Below are 15,955 nucleotides of genomic sequence, written 5' to 3'. Positions count from 1 at the left end.
GGATATAGAAAGTGAATTATGCTAGGAATGTTTTCCATGTGCTCAATTACCAAGTAATGGATAATTTAAAACTTCCATGTAAGATAGGGCATAAAACTTACATCACTCGAGATGTCAAGGTATGAGGTAATGGACAAACGAGGAAGGTAATAAGCAAAATTAGGTACGCTTATTGGTAAGGAAATTTAAAAACAATATTCATCTCTGAGATGTCAAGATCACCTTTTTTTTTAAATAAGTAACCTAATGAACAAAGTTGAGGGGCACCTTGGGTTCAGATGTCAGCAACATGAATGCTCAAGAAAATAACATCATATTTCAGGACACAACGGATCAGTTGCTGCAAATAAAGGATACAGTTATAATATATAATAGCTTCCATAACCCAGTGAATAATGCAACCTAAAACATTCATTTGTTACATCTCATAGTTCACAAAGTCTTCGCCTTTGGGGATGGAAGAAGCTGTGAGGAAAACCAAAACAGAAATCATTAATGAGAATGACGTAAGTTCAATTAAGTTGGGAATTCTATAGGATTTAAGAGGCAATTCTGTAGGGAAATGATCAATGATACCTGATAGCATGAAATCAAAGAGGTAACAAAACCAAAGGCTCCAGTTACTCTCGGTGTCACTTTCTTTGGAGCCAACTGGAGAAGACCTATGGCCACTACAATGTCCAGTGAGGACTTAATCCATCCAAGGAGCCTTTGTTCCAGTTGCTTTTGCAACTTTTCATGTTCCTTAAAATAAATATGAACCAAATACATCCTAATAAGACTCTTCTACTATTAAAATTTGTGTCATATAGCACATTAACTAGTACTGGCACTCACAGAAAGATCGTTTGCAGTCTTCTTTTTTTGCGCGATGCGTAATAATTCTGCGAACTGCACAGAAGATTAGTTTATGAATCACATGTAAAAGAATTAGCTCCTGCCCTGCGAACCATCTAACAAGTTTAAAGAGCAGATTGATAAGCAGCTCATATTATCTAAATAAACTAAGATCTTATTGGTTAAGAGCTTTACCAGGATCGTAGGATATGAAACAAGAATGAAATTAACAAATGAAGAAGAAGACGCTAGTTTCTTATTACTTTTGATATGATAGTACGACATGTCAATAACACACATTAGTACATTTTTCAATTGGAAATTAGCTCATAGAAAGAGGAATGTGTGAAGAACTCACATCCAGTAGTGAGTTTGTAGCACATCCTCCTAGGAAGCAATACAATGATATCTTTGCAATTAGGTCAGTCCGCTCCTTATCCTGCAACATTGCAAAGTTACAATCTAATTTAATAAGACCATGGTAGTCTCTCTTCTTGATTATGTTACTTGCTTGAGCTTTAGTATAATATTTCAACAAAATCCAATATTAGAATTAGTTATCCAACCTTGTATATTCCGGTTCTCCCTGCCCATACAACTTGATCTAGTGCAAAGAATGTGGCCATCAGCGAGCTTTTGGACTGGCCCAAAAAAATCCATCACTCAAAGAAATCGAATGAAATCCTGATTCCCAAATTTTATACGGAAACTCAGAGAAGAAAGGTGTTCTACCTTCGAAAGCAACACCAAAGGCAAGGGGGTTGATTTTGAGGGAGGTGTGACCAAGGCTTCCAGTTCATTCACAGACTGCCATATATATATTATTATGCAGAAATGATCAGGACTTTTATACATCCTAGGTATAGTTAACATTAAACATGAACCTAACCAATATGTATTATACCAGGAAACACCCCTATGGTTTACTTGTTTTTCCATTAGCCCCTTGGGATCGTTATTTCCCCAAGCACCCTTGGCTACCCAAAAACAGAGAAAAAGGAACCATGCAGTTGCTCAAATAGCACATAGTTATCCACAAGAGGGGGTTAACCAATGGCATTTCGGGGAAAGAAAGAAAAATGCAGGATACTTCAGTGTTTGCCCCTTGAATTTGTATATCCCATGCACACAAGATATAATCTGTATAAGTACATATGCACAAATGCTTGCTTGCACATAGATGCAGTGGATACAAACAATGCACAGTGAGAGGATGAGGCCTAACCTTCAATAAACGGAAGACTTTGCGAGCAAGACTAGTAGTTCTATCAACTTCCAGTGCAACTCCTCTCTCCCCGGCACTAATGAACTTTGAACCATACTGAATAGCACGGCATATCTTATCTCTTGCCTCAGATTGATTGAGGTAGCTCTTGATGAGAGCTAATTCAGCTTTGGTAGCATTCAAAGTCTCCATGACACTTGAATAAAGCTAGAACACTGTAGAAAAAAAGTTTGTTATGGAGAATGGATGAGAATCTCAGAAATTCGCACTCTCAAGCTCATATTAATGACAAAGGCGTTGGAACAGTCTTAAGATAGAAAGTTAAGGTCTCTTTAGAATGCCTCTCTATCTCTTTACGTATTCATTGATAATTCTCTCCAAATCTATTTGACATTCCAGGATGAATCTATCTATTTATTTCTCCCATTGTTTCTCTCTATCTATTTGACCTCCTGCGGAGGAGGATAAAATTTTATCAACCGGTGTTTCTGAATTTTCTCTTTAATTTGAATAGAGGCACAATCCAATAATTAGTCTAAACTGCTTGAAATTCACATTTTACAGATAAAGGATGGACAATTCTAGGAGGAAAAACTTACTAGGATCCTTTCAATTCAGAATACTCTATAAGTATAGTTTCAGTATAAATCTTTAAAGAGGAAATGATTAGCTTCCATGAAAGGATCGGTTTTTAAGAAAGAGAAATCTTCCCTTATCACAATAAAATCTACAAGAATATGTGAAGAATGTTCAGGAATAGAAGAACAAATATTGTAGGTACTTGGGCTTACCAAAGCGAAAGCGAAGAATTACCTAACCGTATAAGCCTACCATAGCCTCTGTAATTTTTTGCAGAAATACCATACAGGAACGAATCTTTTTTGCAGTGAGTAAAAGTTTCTCAAAACAAATGAACGAGGGAAGTTTAAGAGAAAATAAAAAAGTCTTAAGATATTGAATCAGAAAAGAATTTCTGAGTAAAAGACAGTAAACAAATATGTGAAATCGTCATAGGAGAATTAAAGAACTAGAGTTATAAGAATCTAGACCGTACTGGAAATCATTCTCAGATCAAAAAAAGGAACGAAAAAACATAAGCTATTTAAGCTTATTACAGCAACAATGAGAATTCTATAAACAGAAGAAACAACATAAACCTATCAAGTTCCAAAATTAAAAATCATACAGGTAAGCTTTACCAAAGGAAGATCAAAGTTGTACCAAAAAAATATGAAAATCTATAATAATAAAAAACTCCGAAATTGAAGCAAAAATGATGCGGATAAAGATTTAGCAAAGCTTATCGTATCAAGAAACGAAAAACTGAACCAATCGGAGAATAGTTCTTACGCCTAATCAAGCTTTACCGAAGGATGATCAAAAGATACCCGAGAAGTATATGGGCATCGAGAAGAAGAAAGAAGAAGTGAAATGCACAGAAACTAAAGCAACCAAAAGTTGCAAAGATTTAGCAAAGCTTCATTTTTTTTAAAAGAAGGAGTTCCACGAGAAATAAGAACGCTTGGCGGACATGATGAAGGGAATGAGGAATACCTGAATAGAGTAGAAGAAGTGGAGGAGGAGGCGATGGAGAAACAAACACGCAGAGAGAGAGGGAGGGGGGTGACCTCTGATCTTAGCTTCCTTTCTGTCTGTCTGTCTGTCTGTCTGTCTGTCTAATGGAAGGGATGGGATGGGATGGGATGGGATGGATGATCCCCTCCGTATGTGCAGAAGAAACGAAGGCCAACAAAAATATGTAATTATAAAAAGGAAGAAGAAGAAGAAGAAGAAGATTTGGTTTTGTGATGGTTTTTTTATTTCCTTTTCCTAATTTTTGTAATCGATTATTATTTATTCTTTTCATTTTTTGGGGGTTTTTTTTAAATCCTTGAAGGAGGATTTTTCTGTTCTCTCGTTTTCTGGGCCTTTCAAAAAGAGAGCACCCAACCCCCCCCCCCCCCCCCCCCACACACACACACACACACACTCAATGAAATTTCTATCCTCCCAAAATAATGTTTTGACAGATGTGGCTGGGATGGCCTCCGGAGTCCTTCACAATCGGCCGGCTATCGTGTCACGTTGGCCACCCAATTCTTTGATCATTCAGCTTGGCGTGACTACGGATACCCAATATTCTCGAGATCCTTTGCCCGATCCCATGCGCCTCCCCGAAAACAGAAGACCCTACCACCCATTCCTACATGTGTCCTTGTATGTCACAACACTCGCATCGACATCTCCCACCTCCTCTACATGCTCTCTCCAATGCACCGCAGCGGTTCATATGATATGTGCCATTCAACACCCATTTCTTGATGTGGCCCAACTCTCATTCGAGGAATTTGCCCCATCTGGACATCCCTTCCTGCTGCTAACCTTATATTGTTGACTAATTACATCCCTTCTCGAAGATTAAACAGTCAACATGATAGGTTATGATAGATGTCAAATCCTCTCAAGCTTGCTAGTTGTGGAAACACTTTTGGCTATAATGTCATCAAAACATTTTGCCCCACAATCAAAGGGATACGTTAATACAATTGTCAATATTCTCCTAGTCGAAAGAGAAGGCAATGAGTACCGTTGTGTTTCTTCCTTCATGAAATTGATGAAACCATGGCTTGTCATGGTTTGAGTGTGTGTCCTTGAAAAAAAACCAATTGTATAAGCCGGAATTTAGGAAAGTTACACGATGTTGCGAGTTCGAGCACTTAGACTAGATTCACAACCAATGTCTCGTTGATCTATTCGAAATGGTGTCACCTAAAGGACAAAAGGTGATTGGTTGTCAAAAAGCTAGGATAGATTTCAGATAGTTTCATGCTTAAGGGTTTAAGGTGGACAAATATTATTGCATCATATACGAAGGCTACATTCTTCTCCAATGTCAATCATGTCATTATCCAATTAATACATAATGAATGTCTCTTTTTCTAAGACTTTGTAACTGTCATTTCTAGTTTAAGAGAAAATTTTGATGATATGTGTGAAGCGCAATTAATTGTGAATAAAGATATTCCAAAGGAAGAAAGCTAAATTAGCTAAGTTGAAATGCGTAATCCATTCTAACATTGTTAACAACTTCTATGTAGGGCCTTCATTAACCAACATTATGTATCTTGTATATGAAAAAGCAAGATTACCAGCTCAATAAGGATTGGACGTGTAGCATGAGAGACAATATTGCATATCATGTAGAAGAATCTTAGTTAAACAATGTACCAACAAACGTAGATTGAATTACTTAGTAATGTGATCACAACACATGGTAAAAGTATGGAGTGGCACACGACGAGGTACTAACATTCCCTCCCTCTAAGATCTTCTTCTCCATTCATCAAGTTCTAGACATTCCCCTTCATTCTCTTCCTTTTTTATTTGGCCTTGCAAAATAGTGCTTTGGCCTTCTATCGTAATCGTGTGGAAGTATCCTCAAGTGCAATGTGTGCACATTTAGGGATGAATGTCAGCTCCGTACCTACCATCTTTTCAATTTTCAAAATGGCCAATGTGTACCCTCATCTTCTATCTACTAATACTTTGTGTTAGCCCGTGTTCTCGTCATGTTAGATACATCTAAAAGAACACCTCTTAATATGTCCTCATCCACAAGATCTTCATCTGGCTCTTGTCTACTTTCTCTAGCCTCACTCTTTATATCCTCATTCATCTTCACATCCTCTTTATCCTTCTCTTGGGTCCTATTGCAATGTGGGCCTGAAGTTTTGATCTTCTTGCTACCAACCAGACCATCCCAGATCATCAACACCCAAGCCTCGGGATTTTCGTTACACTCTTCCTCTTCATCTTGCTCATGTTTGAATATTTTCTAGTCAAAATCCTAGGCCTCATCTTAAATTCCTCTCTCTTTTGTATTGTCCCGAGCATAGTGTCTTCAAGGCTACTTATCATTATCACATCTTTAATGCCAATATCTTCATATGACTGCTACTTCATGTGAGCCCTCATGTATACCAAAGCTTGGACACGAAGTTCGGAGATGGTATTTGTCTCATTGTCTAGATCACATCCAAACTTCTATATTTCCCTCTCTTAATATATGGTTTTGAGGTACGAAGCTTTGGATATTCTTGGCATTGCATCATCTAGATCATATCTAGTCATTTCCCATTCAACCTTTTTCATTTCTTTCGCATTGCCCAATTCATATCCATAAGTTGAGAATGTATTATATATTGTACCATCTCCCTTAGTCGTCTCTTCATATTGTACATGTTATAATATTCAAGTTGCTTCTAATTCTTCACATTCTCCCTTGTATATGTTCAACTCGTAAGTGTATTATAGCTCATCATCTTTTAGCATTTTCTCCACCTTCTCTTCAACATTAACCTTCTCTTTTAGGCTCTCATATGACTTTTTGATGCCTATGCCAATTCATGGGCTACTTTTTCTTGACAGGTTATTTTCTTCGATGTGAGTTGGAAGTAGATTGTTCTAAATTGTCCAAACCTTTGTCATTAATTTGTTTGACCTCTACGTTTGTAACACATTGTTAATTTTAAGTATTCCAATCTCCTAGATCTATTTATAGCACTTGATGACAAATTCTTTTTCTGCCTATTGTATTGTTGACATATTCTTCTTACATCATCTCGGTTCTCGATTAGCCCATTATGACCATTGTAATCTTCTAGTTGAATACCAAGTTTCATTCTTTCATCATGATTGACTTCAAGAACATTCACCCCATTAATCTTTGATCCCACCCTAAGAGCTAAGCAAAACAACTCTCAAACTCACTCAAACTTAGGAACACATGTGTAGCATTCTTGCAAGTCTTCATCTATGCAACCGATTGGTTGAACTCATAACAACTCATTCCTATCATTTAGAAATATATCTTCTTGATACTCAAATTAAAGATTTGAGATCTAAACTAGTTTGAGAATTCAAAACTAAGTTGTTGAATTAAAGTATGTGTGATTCAAGTTCAAACATAGGAAAAAGAGCATGTTATTATGACTAGCTTCCTTAATGAAAAACATATTTGAAAAATGTTATGGGAATAACCTTATGAACCAAATCAGGAAGCTAATTTCAATGGATTTAAGGGCGAGATAAGAGTGAAATTCATTATCTTGGGATTTTGGAGAAATCCATGGTCCATAAGGACCTTGGGCATGTGGGAACAAATGGCAGCTCAGCAGCCTAAGGAGTTTAACTATATAAAGGAAACTCAACGATGTTGAGGATGTGTTGAGGCAAAGATCACATATGTCATATCTTCCACCTAACATCCAAGGTATAAAAAAGGTCATATTTGATGGTTTGTGACAGTAATGAGGTTTTATATTCGTCTCTTGAACTTCCCTTTCATGTTCTTGGTGTGGTTACATACCCGTAATCCATTCATTTAACTATCATTAGTTTTGATTAAAATACCTCAAATTCTTGTTCTTTATAAATCTATATCCAAATGAGTAGTTTTCTCACCACTAAGGGTTGAATTAGTGTCAAATGTTGATCTCGATTCTCTAGGACAATTTAATTGTGATAATTACAAATCCTGAATCCACACCATTCTAGAATTCAAACAATTCCAGGTTATCTCTATCAAAGTTAACAAAAGAACTGAGATACTTTAATTGGATCAAGATCATTAGACGTGATATATTACAATACAAATCTTTTTTATTCACAACTCCCGCATATTTGCATTTCTGCAACAAAAATATTGAGAAACCTAGCTCAATGTGATGTAAACCCATGACAAGATACACTTGTATACCATTTAAATTTATACATTCAAGAAACATTAGCTTCTTTATACACTCTGAACGATCTCTCTACTTTCTATCTAAATCATGAGAAAAGTTGGATGTCAAAACAACTTAACTAGATACATGATGTGAGTGTGTCCTCAATGTCTAAGTTAGATGTGTATCGAATCCGGAAAAAAGAAATAGTGAAAGCAATGTTCCCTCAAGTGACTCGATTTATGGAGATGTTGGGATGATGTCAAGAAGAACGGCTATACTAATAATGGTGAGAATAAATGGTAGCAATCATAGTTAATTTAAGGGAAAAGTACCAGGATACCCCTAGAAGTTCGTCTATTTACCAGAATGCCCCTGGAAGTTCCAAATTTACCAAACTACCCCTATGTCCAAAAAATTACACTTTATAAAGTAATTATACACTCAAATCTACAAGCCCTATTTATCAAAGATGGAAGAAATAGACCCGAACTAGCCCTATTTACCAAAGATTTGAGTGTATACTTACTTTATAAAGTGTATTTTTTTGGACATAGGGGTAGTTTGGTAAATTTGGAACTTCCAGGGGCATTCTGGTAAATAGACGAACTTCCAGGGGTATCCTGGTACTTTTCCCTTAATTTAATGACGAAGATCATTTCCTTTTATAAGACCAAGGCGAGAAATTCAAGAATCTTTCGAGGAAAACCAGATGCCCAATATATGCCCTGACTGAATATCTAATATGACAGAATATCAGCTTGATATAAGAACATATTCACAAGTGAAGCTTCTACATGCTTCGATTACACAACGTATATACAGCAAGACAACCAGTATGTAATAATAGGTTGCCCTCAACTTTAAAATTTTTGATATGAGATCAAACTGAAGGTGCTCCCATATTAACAGGAAGCATGTCAATGTTCTTGACACCTATTTTATGTGAGTGAAATGAACTCACTTCTTATGAATTAGGGTTTTTTGTTTTTCCTCCTCACAGGGTTTAATTAACAATCAAAAACTACAATTGAGCAACATAACGATGAACAATGAACACACCAAAAGTGTGTTCTTCCGAGTACATAATGAACAAAATGAAATGATGAGTTTCCTTGATCTTAGTTTACAACTTATGAAAAACAATTTCAATACAGAAACATTAACCATTCATTATTAAAAGTGCATCCTTCCGAGGACATAATGAGCAAAATGAAATTATGAGTTTCCTTAATCTTAGTTTACAACTTATGAAAAACAATCTCAATACAGAAACACCTACCCTCTAAAATTTATTCTTTTGATCCTTCGGAACAACATTATCTTTGTTAGGTACCTCAGAGTTTGAGGCAGATGCAATGGAAACTCGCTCATTCGAGGAAGCAGTGATAGTAGGAATCCATAGATCAGCTGTGGCACTCAAAAGTCCCTGAACTTGTGGATCGAGTAGAGAAGGTGATATGGTTTGTTCCACGCAATCAAGCTTTGCCGATAACTTATCAAGCTCTTGTGCAATCTCTGACTGTGTACATAAACAGAAGAAAGCTTTTGCTTTGATAGAAAAATATATCTGAGCCATAAACTCGTACTTATCATTTTCAAAATATGATTCGTGTATTGATGTCGAAAATATGATTAACACAAGCAATGTGCTAAAAAACAAACTGCAAGGTAGCCGAATTTGTTTATACTCCATTCATGTGCTCTAATGTCTTCCATACATCCTGGAGTATGCATGACAATTCGGTCATTCATGAGGTCTCATACACTGGGATGCATGCAAAGGTTCATGCCCAATGCCACACATACTTATGGACTTTAATGACTACAACTATTATAATGTGCTAAAAAAATTATTTTAGGTTCTTCATATGTTTTCGAGAAATTTAATGGTGTTTTGTTTTCTTCAGTCTATAAAACTGATGCCACAGACGTATGTTTTAATGCCACCACAACTGCTACTACCAGTTTAATTTACCTTAGAGGTTCCTAACCCATATTATCCAAGTTCTAACCCATAGGAACTCTATACAACCAATTTGCACTACAATCAAATTTAATGTTACTGATCAGTTTTTTGCATGTTTTCTCTACTTGTCAAAACGATTTTCTAGAATATCTCTGCATATAAGTAGACAAAATAATGTCTCCTAATGGTAGTCAAAATTTCCTCATGTAATATTTCAATTGAGCAAAGGTTTCTAAGCCAGAAATACCTTAAAACCGAAAGGGAATTAATCGAAAAATCCGTATATTTTGGTCAGATTTTGTTCCCTTCAAAAATATTTTGATACAAAATTGGGCGATCGTTGTAGGGAACTAGGACATGTTTTTTTTGGGGGGGGGGACAGCTAAAGTCAAACACGAAGGCATCAATCTGTCCACCTCGGTCTTTCTCCAATTACGAAGCAAGATTTAGGTATACGGATAACAATGGAGAGGCATTCATTTGATATGTGATGATAGCTGCGATTTCAGATTTAAGAACTACAATAACAGGTGAGATTTAGGTGTAAGGAGCTTACATCATCAAGACGCACGGCAACGGTGGGTGGTCGTGCTGTTTCTTTCTTCAGAGATAAAATGGTTTCCCTTAATTCCAAATCAGGTTCCCCAATGTCTTCTTCGATCTAAATAAAAAGCACAGACAGGTCACAGAAACTAGATATGGTCCATCTAAAGCCTACCCATACTCTTGACAAAACTGTGTAAATATGTATGTATAATCTGGTGGTTCTCACCTGCTTCAGCATCTCATTGAGGTAGCGAAAGAGTTCCTCGTGCTTTGAAACAACCTCCTCCCCCATCATCACAACGTTGTACTGCTACAGAATAGGCCATACTGTATGTATGTATGTATGTATGGCCTAGAACACTCACTTGAGAAGGACCTAACAAAATAATAATATATATATACTTTTCGATTGTTAATAAGCATGGTCTACGCATCCAGCATTTGCCCAAACTTTGTCTTCTACTTCCTAGCCCCGACATTCACCCTAGCGTGAGTGATCACTTCGTCGCTACGCTACGAGGATGTGCACGACCCTCCCATTCAATTGCTCACTTTTTCCTCACCCTCGCCACCATCAAACAACAGAAGACAGAATGCTTCAGGTCATGAGTCATGACGAGCCACAAATGGATACTGATCCATGCAACAATTTGTCTTTGGACGATCCTATGGATTTGGACCCCCACCCCACATTCAAGCTACAACACTTTCAATATATAGTACGACTAAGGGGCTCTACCTTCGACCTCAACGAAGGCCTCACTAAGTGTGAAATAATTGGAGGACATATGACGAATTATAAAGCTAGAGCTTGAGGCTCACTCCAATGTGGAAGGGGACAGAACCTTTTTGTAAAGAACTATAAAGGTTACTTTTAAACCTTTTTTATCCTTCTCAACCTAATAGGACATTGAGCCGTTTTTTCATACCTTTTCAACCCAGGTCCATCTCCTAGTTCTTAAACCCCATAAGACATAAGCTCTCTCTCTCTCTCTCTCATACGTAGGAGAGAAGTGTGAAGTCCGTTTGAACCAAACCTGTCTTATCTTGTATGTGTGATGGTCATTCTTACCAATCAAAGTGGGGTTAGTCTATGTGGTGTTTGCATTATTTTACTTGTCTACATTTCTAATGTTGACGCCTCAATGAGGCACTAGTTAACTTCTTGATGAGGATCGCCTTGGAGAGAGGTGAGTAAGAGTTCTCTATGTCCAGGTAAACAAGGTTAGTGGCTCGAGAGTGCTTGACAACCACTCTCACTCAGCTTGCCATTAATAATAGGGATATATGACGGTTCGGATTCTCCGAGGAATGATATCAGTGTGGAGGTATAATTGGGTCGATATAAAGACATGTGCTCGGTTCGAACACCTTGAACCGACACACATTGCACTATGTTTTTTGGTTTCTTTTTGTGAAGCCAGGCATGCTCGAATTTTCCAAAATACATACCCGTCTGTGTCGACTCGACCCACCCACCCATCCATCCAGAATACGCAATGTTGTATTCTTATTATTTGCCACACCCACTACCGTATGTATTTACTTACCCCTCCCACGGGAAAAAGTAGAACAAAAAAAAAACAAGAGAAAGACAAAATGCATACATACGTACATGTCGGAAAAACAGATATGTAAAATGGTTTTGCTTTTTCTTCATTCCTTTTTGGTGTTTATTTTAATTTTATTTTGTTATGACGAATCTTTGCGTTTTCCGGAAGCCGTGATGACGCAAGCAGAATGCCAGGTGGCGGGCGGGTATATATTCCGGCAGGGCGAGCGTGCACTGAAACGCAAGAAAAAAGAAAATGTACGCGGAAAATGGAAAACGCGAAATGGGCAAAACGCGAAATGGCGAAATGAGAAAAAAAATGAGAAAATGCTCCTCCTCTTTCTTTTGTCCGTTTATTACATAACATACATACATTATACATAACATACATACATACATACATAACATACATAACATACTTCTGTCGGAGCCGTCGTAGCAGCAGAGCAGCAGAGGTGAGCTAGTTGTTACATACTTCCTTCTTCTTACATCTTACTTCTGTTTTTCTTTTTTTCTAGTAGAGTAAGTAGCTATAGGTAAGCTAATCTCCCCAACCAACATTTTACTGTGCAGCTTCTTTCTAATCAAATCTCCTTCCATGGACCTCCTCCTCATGATCATCATGCAGAATTCTTATACCAGAATCAATTTCTCCTACAGTTGTTCAGCCACTCTTCCCTCTGCTCTCTCTCTAATCATCATGACGGACCTACTAATATCATCATACTCATCATTTCTCATCTCCAATTCCTATTAACTTCTTGATATTACACCCATCATCCAATTCACTCAGTTCTCAGTTTTTTTTAGTATCAATCGCTAGCTACTACTACTTACAGTTGCCTTCCCCCCTATTACTGTTGCTTCCTGCTAGTACAACCTATCAATCTGTCAATCAATCAATCAATCTATCAATCAATCAATTCCTTCTTTGAGATTCTGGTATACATTGAATTCCCCCCACACCCCTGATGCCTCTCGTGAAGATCGACACGTTCGAGCGCTTCCGAGTCATGGATGGCTTCGACAGGCCCCCATCACCATCATCATCATCATCATCATCATCATCCAGCAGCCCGAGATCAAGTCCGACTGTATGGAATATATACACGGACGGATCGTACAAGAAGAATAGCAGCAATGGTGAGAAGAAGAAGCATGATGATGATGAGCCACGATACGAGGCTGGCTATGGAGTCTTCTTCGACACCAACAGCGAGGGGGAGGAAGCATACGGGATCGCAAAGAAGCTGGACCTCGCGCCGTATTTCCAGCCATTGTCGGATCTTCTTCTAGAGCCGTCGAGAGTGAATGATGATCATGATGGCTGTGGAGGTATAAGCAAAGACGAGGAGGATGCGATCGTGGCGGCGGCAGAGGAGGGGGAGCCGTTGGATCGCTTGCCGGAGTCGCTGGGGACCGACGTTCTGCTGGTGGAGCTCCTCGCGATTCAGCATGCCCTTCAATCCCTGGTGGACCGGACACAAGATTCTTCGACTTCAGAAGCTCATCATCATGGCCATGGCGATGGCGATCAGAAGAATGGACCTGTTGTAGTCAATCCTTCGACGACCTCTGCTTCTTCATCATCATCATCATCATCATCATCATCATGTCCATCTCCATCTCCTGCAAATCATCATCATCATCATCATCATCATCATCATCATCACGAGGTGAACATGTATGTGGATTCGCTGCAATCCCTCTTCCTCATCCGGTGGTACGCGGAGGATCCGTCCATGGCGGCCATGCTGAGGCGGCGGTGCCCACGGGACAGAGCCCTCCTGCGCAGCGTCATCATGCCGGTGCTCTGCTCCATCCTCGCCATCTCCGCCTCCCTCCCGCGCCATCGCATCAGGCTGAGGAAGGTGAAGGCCCACTGCGGCGTCCGCGGGAACGAGATTGCCGACTGGCTCGCCAAGACGGGGCGATGCCTGCAGCAGGCCATGGAACCACAGTCTCAGTCTCTCTCCAAGGAATTCTGCGGGACCCAGGAGCTTCTGAATGCCTATTATGATAACCATCATGCCCATAACCGCCATCCTCATCATCAACAAAGACATCCTCCCGCTGCCCTACCCTCCACCTCCACCTCCACCTCCTCCACCTCTGGGAAGATGTTCTGGGCACCTCGCCGCACCATCGCCCAGGTTCAGAACAATTTCTCTGTGCCCAAGAATTTACTGGTGGGCGTGACGGGCTAATTGAAAAAGAGAGAAAGATATACACATATATACAAAGCTCAAGAATGTATGTATATACATAGCTGTTATACAAGTACACACACAATCATCATGATCATTTGGACGACATCTATCTTCTCGAATGTAATCATGATCCAATACATGAAATGAAATCTTATGTGTGTCATACAATTCCTTCTTGATGATCTGCTGTGTATATATAAATAATGTGATTGCTCCAGGACATAAATAATCTCCGAATTTGCAATTAACTGCTCAAATATAGCACACGTCATTGATCGCTGCTTGGAGAGGACTTTATAATTTTAGGGGATTTTTAACACTGCATATTGTGTGCTTTAATCTGGAAGTTCTGCCCTTTCATTTAAATTACCTTCCATTTGGGGAAGAAATGCTGTACAGAAGCAGAATCAGAGAGAAAATCGTAGAGAGAAGAAAAAGAAGAAGAAGAAGCCTATGAGAATCTCTGAAGTGAAGGCCGATGTGGCCAAAGTAAACGATACATAGTTCAACCCTAAACCCTGAACCCTGAACCCTAAACGCAGTAGCTGTACTATGAATCAATCCCACCATTAATAAATGGAGTAATTCATCGTATATTGAGGAGCTTTTGCGATGATGGACCAAAACTGTTTGGGAATCTATCTCATGGAGCTAATAATTCGGAGTTGTAAGTAGATACGTCCCATCCATTTACCGCGACCAATCTTGTAACTTTCCTGTCTGTTTCATTTAGGGTTTGTGAAATTTTCATTTCTCGAACAAACAAACAGTTTACTTCTGTATCGTCTCGTAAAAGTCTGGTTTGACCAAAGCTTCTTGATTTGTGTCCAAATCTAATCATCGGAGGTCTCTGCAGAATGCCCTTTCCTTTTTCCCAGATCCAACGGCTTTGATTCTTTTCGTTATTTCCTCAACGTCGATGGATCAGAGCTGTAAATTTTGTCTGTTTCTAGCGGGCGTTAATTATTTAATCACCATGTAACCTCATTACATCAAATTGTTGTCTAGAATTGCGTAACCTCATTCAATCCCACTAATTTAATTATAATGCAGCCGAATTATTCGGTTTATGATCAATAAATTAAATATCACATTAACCTAACCATCAACTAACATCAATTTATTTTCCCATATGATCAATTGAAGCTATTAGACTGATAAATTGAATTAGACTTTAGATCAACCTATTGTAAGAAACAATTGACCTAAAAGAAACAATCAACCCAAAAAGAGACAATTGACCGTGACCTATTAATTGGTATTCAGTTGACCCTAAATTAAGACGATCCACTTGACATGGACTTTTCAAGCCATTGATGAATTTGAATGAATTGTTTAATCATATATATGTTCCAACATATAAATGTTCCACACATAGATTACGATTATTAAGTTAACAAGGTGATCAACAGGAACAGTACAGTACCCTGCTCATAATACTTTCACAAATGTGATGTATACATATTAAATAAGGAGACATGGCATTAAATAGGCGTCTGTTTTCGATACCTTTTTTTAGACGTTCGATTTTTCCTTTTAATTTATTTATTCTAACTCTACTAAGCTTATTTCAACACCCCCCATAGACTAACTAATTTGTGATTCAAGAATTAGAGCCTCTTTTAGGAAATCAACCGACAGAGGAACTAATTAATTTGTGAAGAATTAGAGCCTTTACTAGGAAATCAGCCCCCAGAGGATGGATTTATTATGTTTATGGATGTAAAACCTAATTATGTAAGCTTGTTTTCTTCAATCAGGCTCTCTTATGAAGTGATATTTAAAATCTACATTCCTCGTTTTCTTTGGATTCTTTGTCAAAGTACACACAAGATATATCGCATCAGTAGGTTTTCAATTTATTAAACTATTTGCATGGTTGACATTCCT

At 38.3% G+C, this 15,955-nt stretch overlaps 2 protein-coding genes across 3 annotated transcripts; both read right to left on the bottom strand.

The window, feature by feature from the left end:
- Positions 1 to 150: 150 nt before the first annotated feature.
- LOC147860131 (peroxisomal membrane protein 11-5-like) lies at positions 151 to 3,780 on the bottom strand. Of its 2 annotated transcripts, none has more exons than XM_087324910.1 (8): positions 3,617 to 3,780; positions 2,063 to 2,277; positions 1,570 to 1,644; positions 1,404 to 1,478; positions 1,196 to 1,276; positions 838 to 891; positions 577 to 744; positions 151 to 465 (listed from the first exon to the last, which is right to left on the bottom strand). In XM_087324910.1, exons 2-8 carry the CDS (start codon positions 2,252 to 2,254, stop codon positions 433 to 435), a joined length of 678 nt encoding a protein of 225 aa, XP_087181036.1. In that variant the 5' UTR covers positions 2,255 to 2,277; positions 3,617 to 3,780; the 3' UTR covers positions 151 to 432. The 2 variants fall into 2 exon arrangements, with proteins under 2 accessions (XP_087181036.1, XP_087181037.1); XM_087324911.1 differs by having other exon boundaries at positions 2,063 to 2,294; positions 3,625 to 3,780.
- A 5,203-nt stretch (positions 3,781 to 8,983) lies between these two features.
- LOC147860130 (ecotropic viral integration site protein) lies at positions 8,984 to 10,653 on the bottom strand. Its single transcript, XM_087324156.1, has 3 exons — positions 10,530 to 10,653; positions 10,314 to 10,418; positions 8,984 to 9,310 (listed from the first exon to the last, which is right to left on the bottom strand). Exons 1-3 carry the CDS (start codon positions 10,596 to 10,598, stop codon positions 9,074 to 9,076), a joined length of 411 nt encoding a protein of 136 aa, XP_087180282.1. The 5' UTR covers positions 10,599 to 10,653; the 3' UTR covers positions 8,984 to 9,073.
- Positions 10,654 to 15,955: the final 5,302 nt, after the last annotated feature.

The sequence above is a fragment of the Azolla caroliniana genome, unplaced genomic scaffold, assembly GCF_043228905.1.
Source record: "Azolla caroliniana isolate FFs.n. ecotype wild unplaced genomic scaffold, voAzoCaro1.0.p SCAF_9, whole genome shotgun sequence".
Lineage (NCBI taxonomy): Eukaryota > Viridiplantae > Streptophyta > Polypodiopsida > Salviniales > Salviniaceae > Azolla > Azolla caroliniana.
The sequence above is the reverse complement of the archived record's forward strand: the minus strand, read 5'-3'. Positions and strand labels throughout refer to the sequence as shown.

What these genes read in the sequence shown, in the direction of transcription:
- LOC147860131 (XM_087324910.1), bottom strand. Translation starts at nt 2,254, where the DNA reads ATGGAGACTTTGAATGCTACCAAAGCTGAATTAGCTCTCATCAAGAGC. An exon ending in CTTTGGTGTTGCTTTCGAAG is followed by an intron (nt 1,479 to 1,569) that starts GTAGAACACCTT and finishes TTTTTGGGCCAG; the next exon opens with TCCAAAAGCTCGCTGATGGC. An exon ending in CTACAAACTCACTACTGGAT is followed by an intron (nt 892 to 1,195) that starts GTGAGTTCTTCA and finishes TCTTCTGTGCAG; the next exon opens with TTCGCAGAATTATTACGCAT.
- LOC147860130 (XM_087324156.1), bottom strand. Translation starts at nt 10,598, where the DNA reads ATGATGGGGGAGGAGGTTGTTTCAAAGCACGAGGAACTCTTTCGCTAC. An exon ending in TCAATGAGATGCTGAAGCAG is followed by an intron (nt 10,419 to 10,529) that starts GTGAGAACCACC and finishes CTTTTTATTTAG; the next exon opens with ATCGAAGAAGACATTGGGGA. An exon ending in TTGCCGTGCGTCTTGATGAT is followed by an intron (nt 9,311 to 10,313) that starts GTAAGCTCCTTA and finishes TTATGTACACAG; the next exon opens with TCAGAGATTGCACAAGAGCT.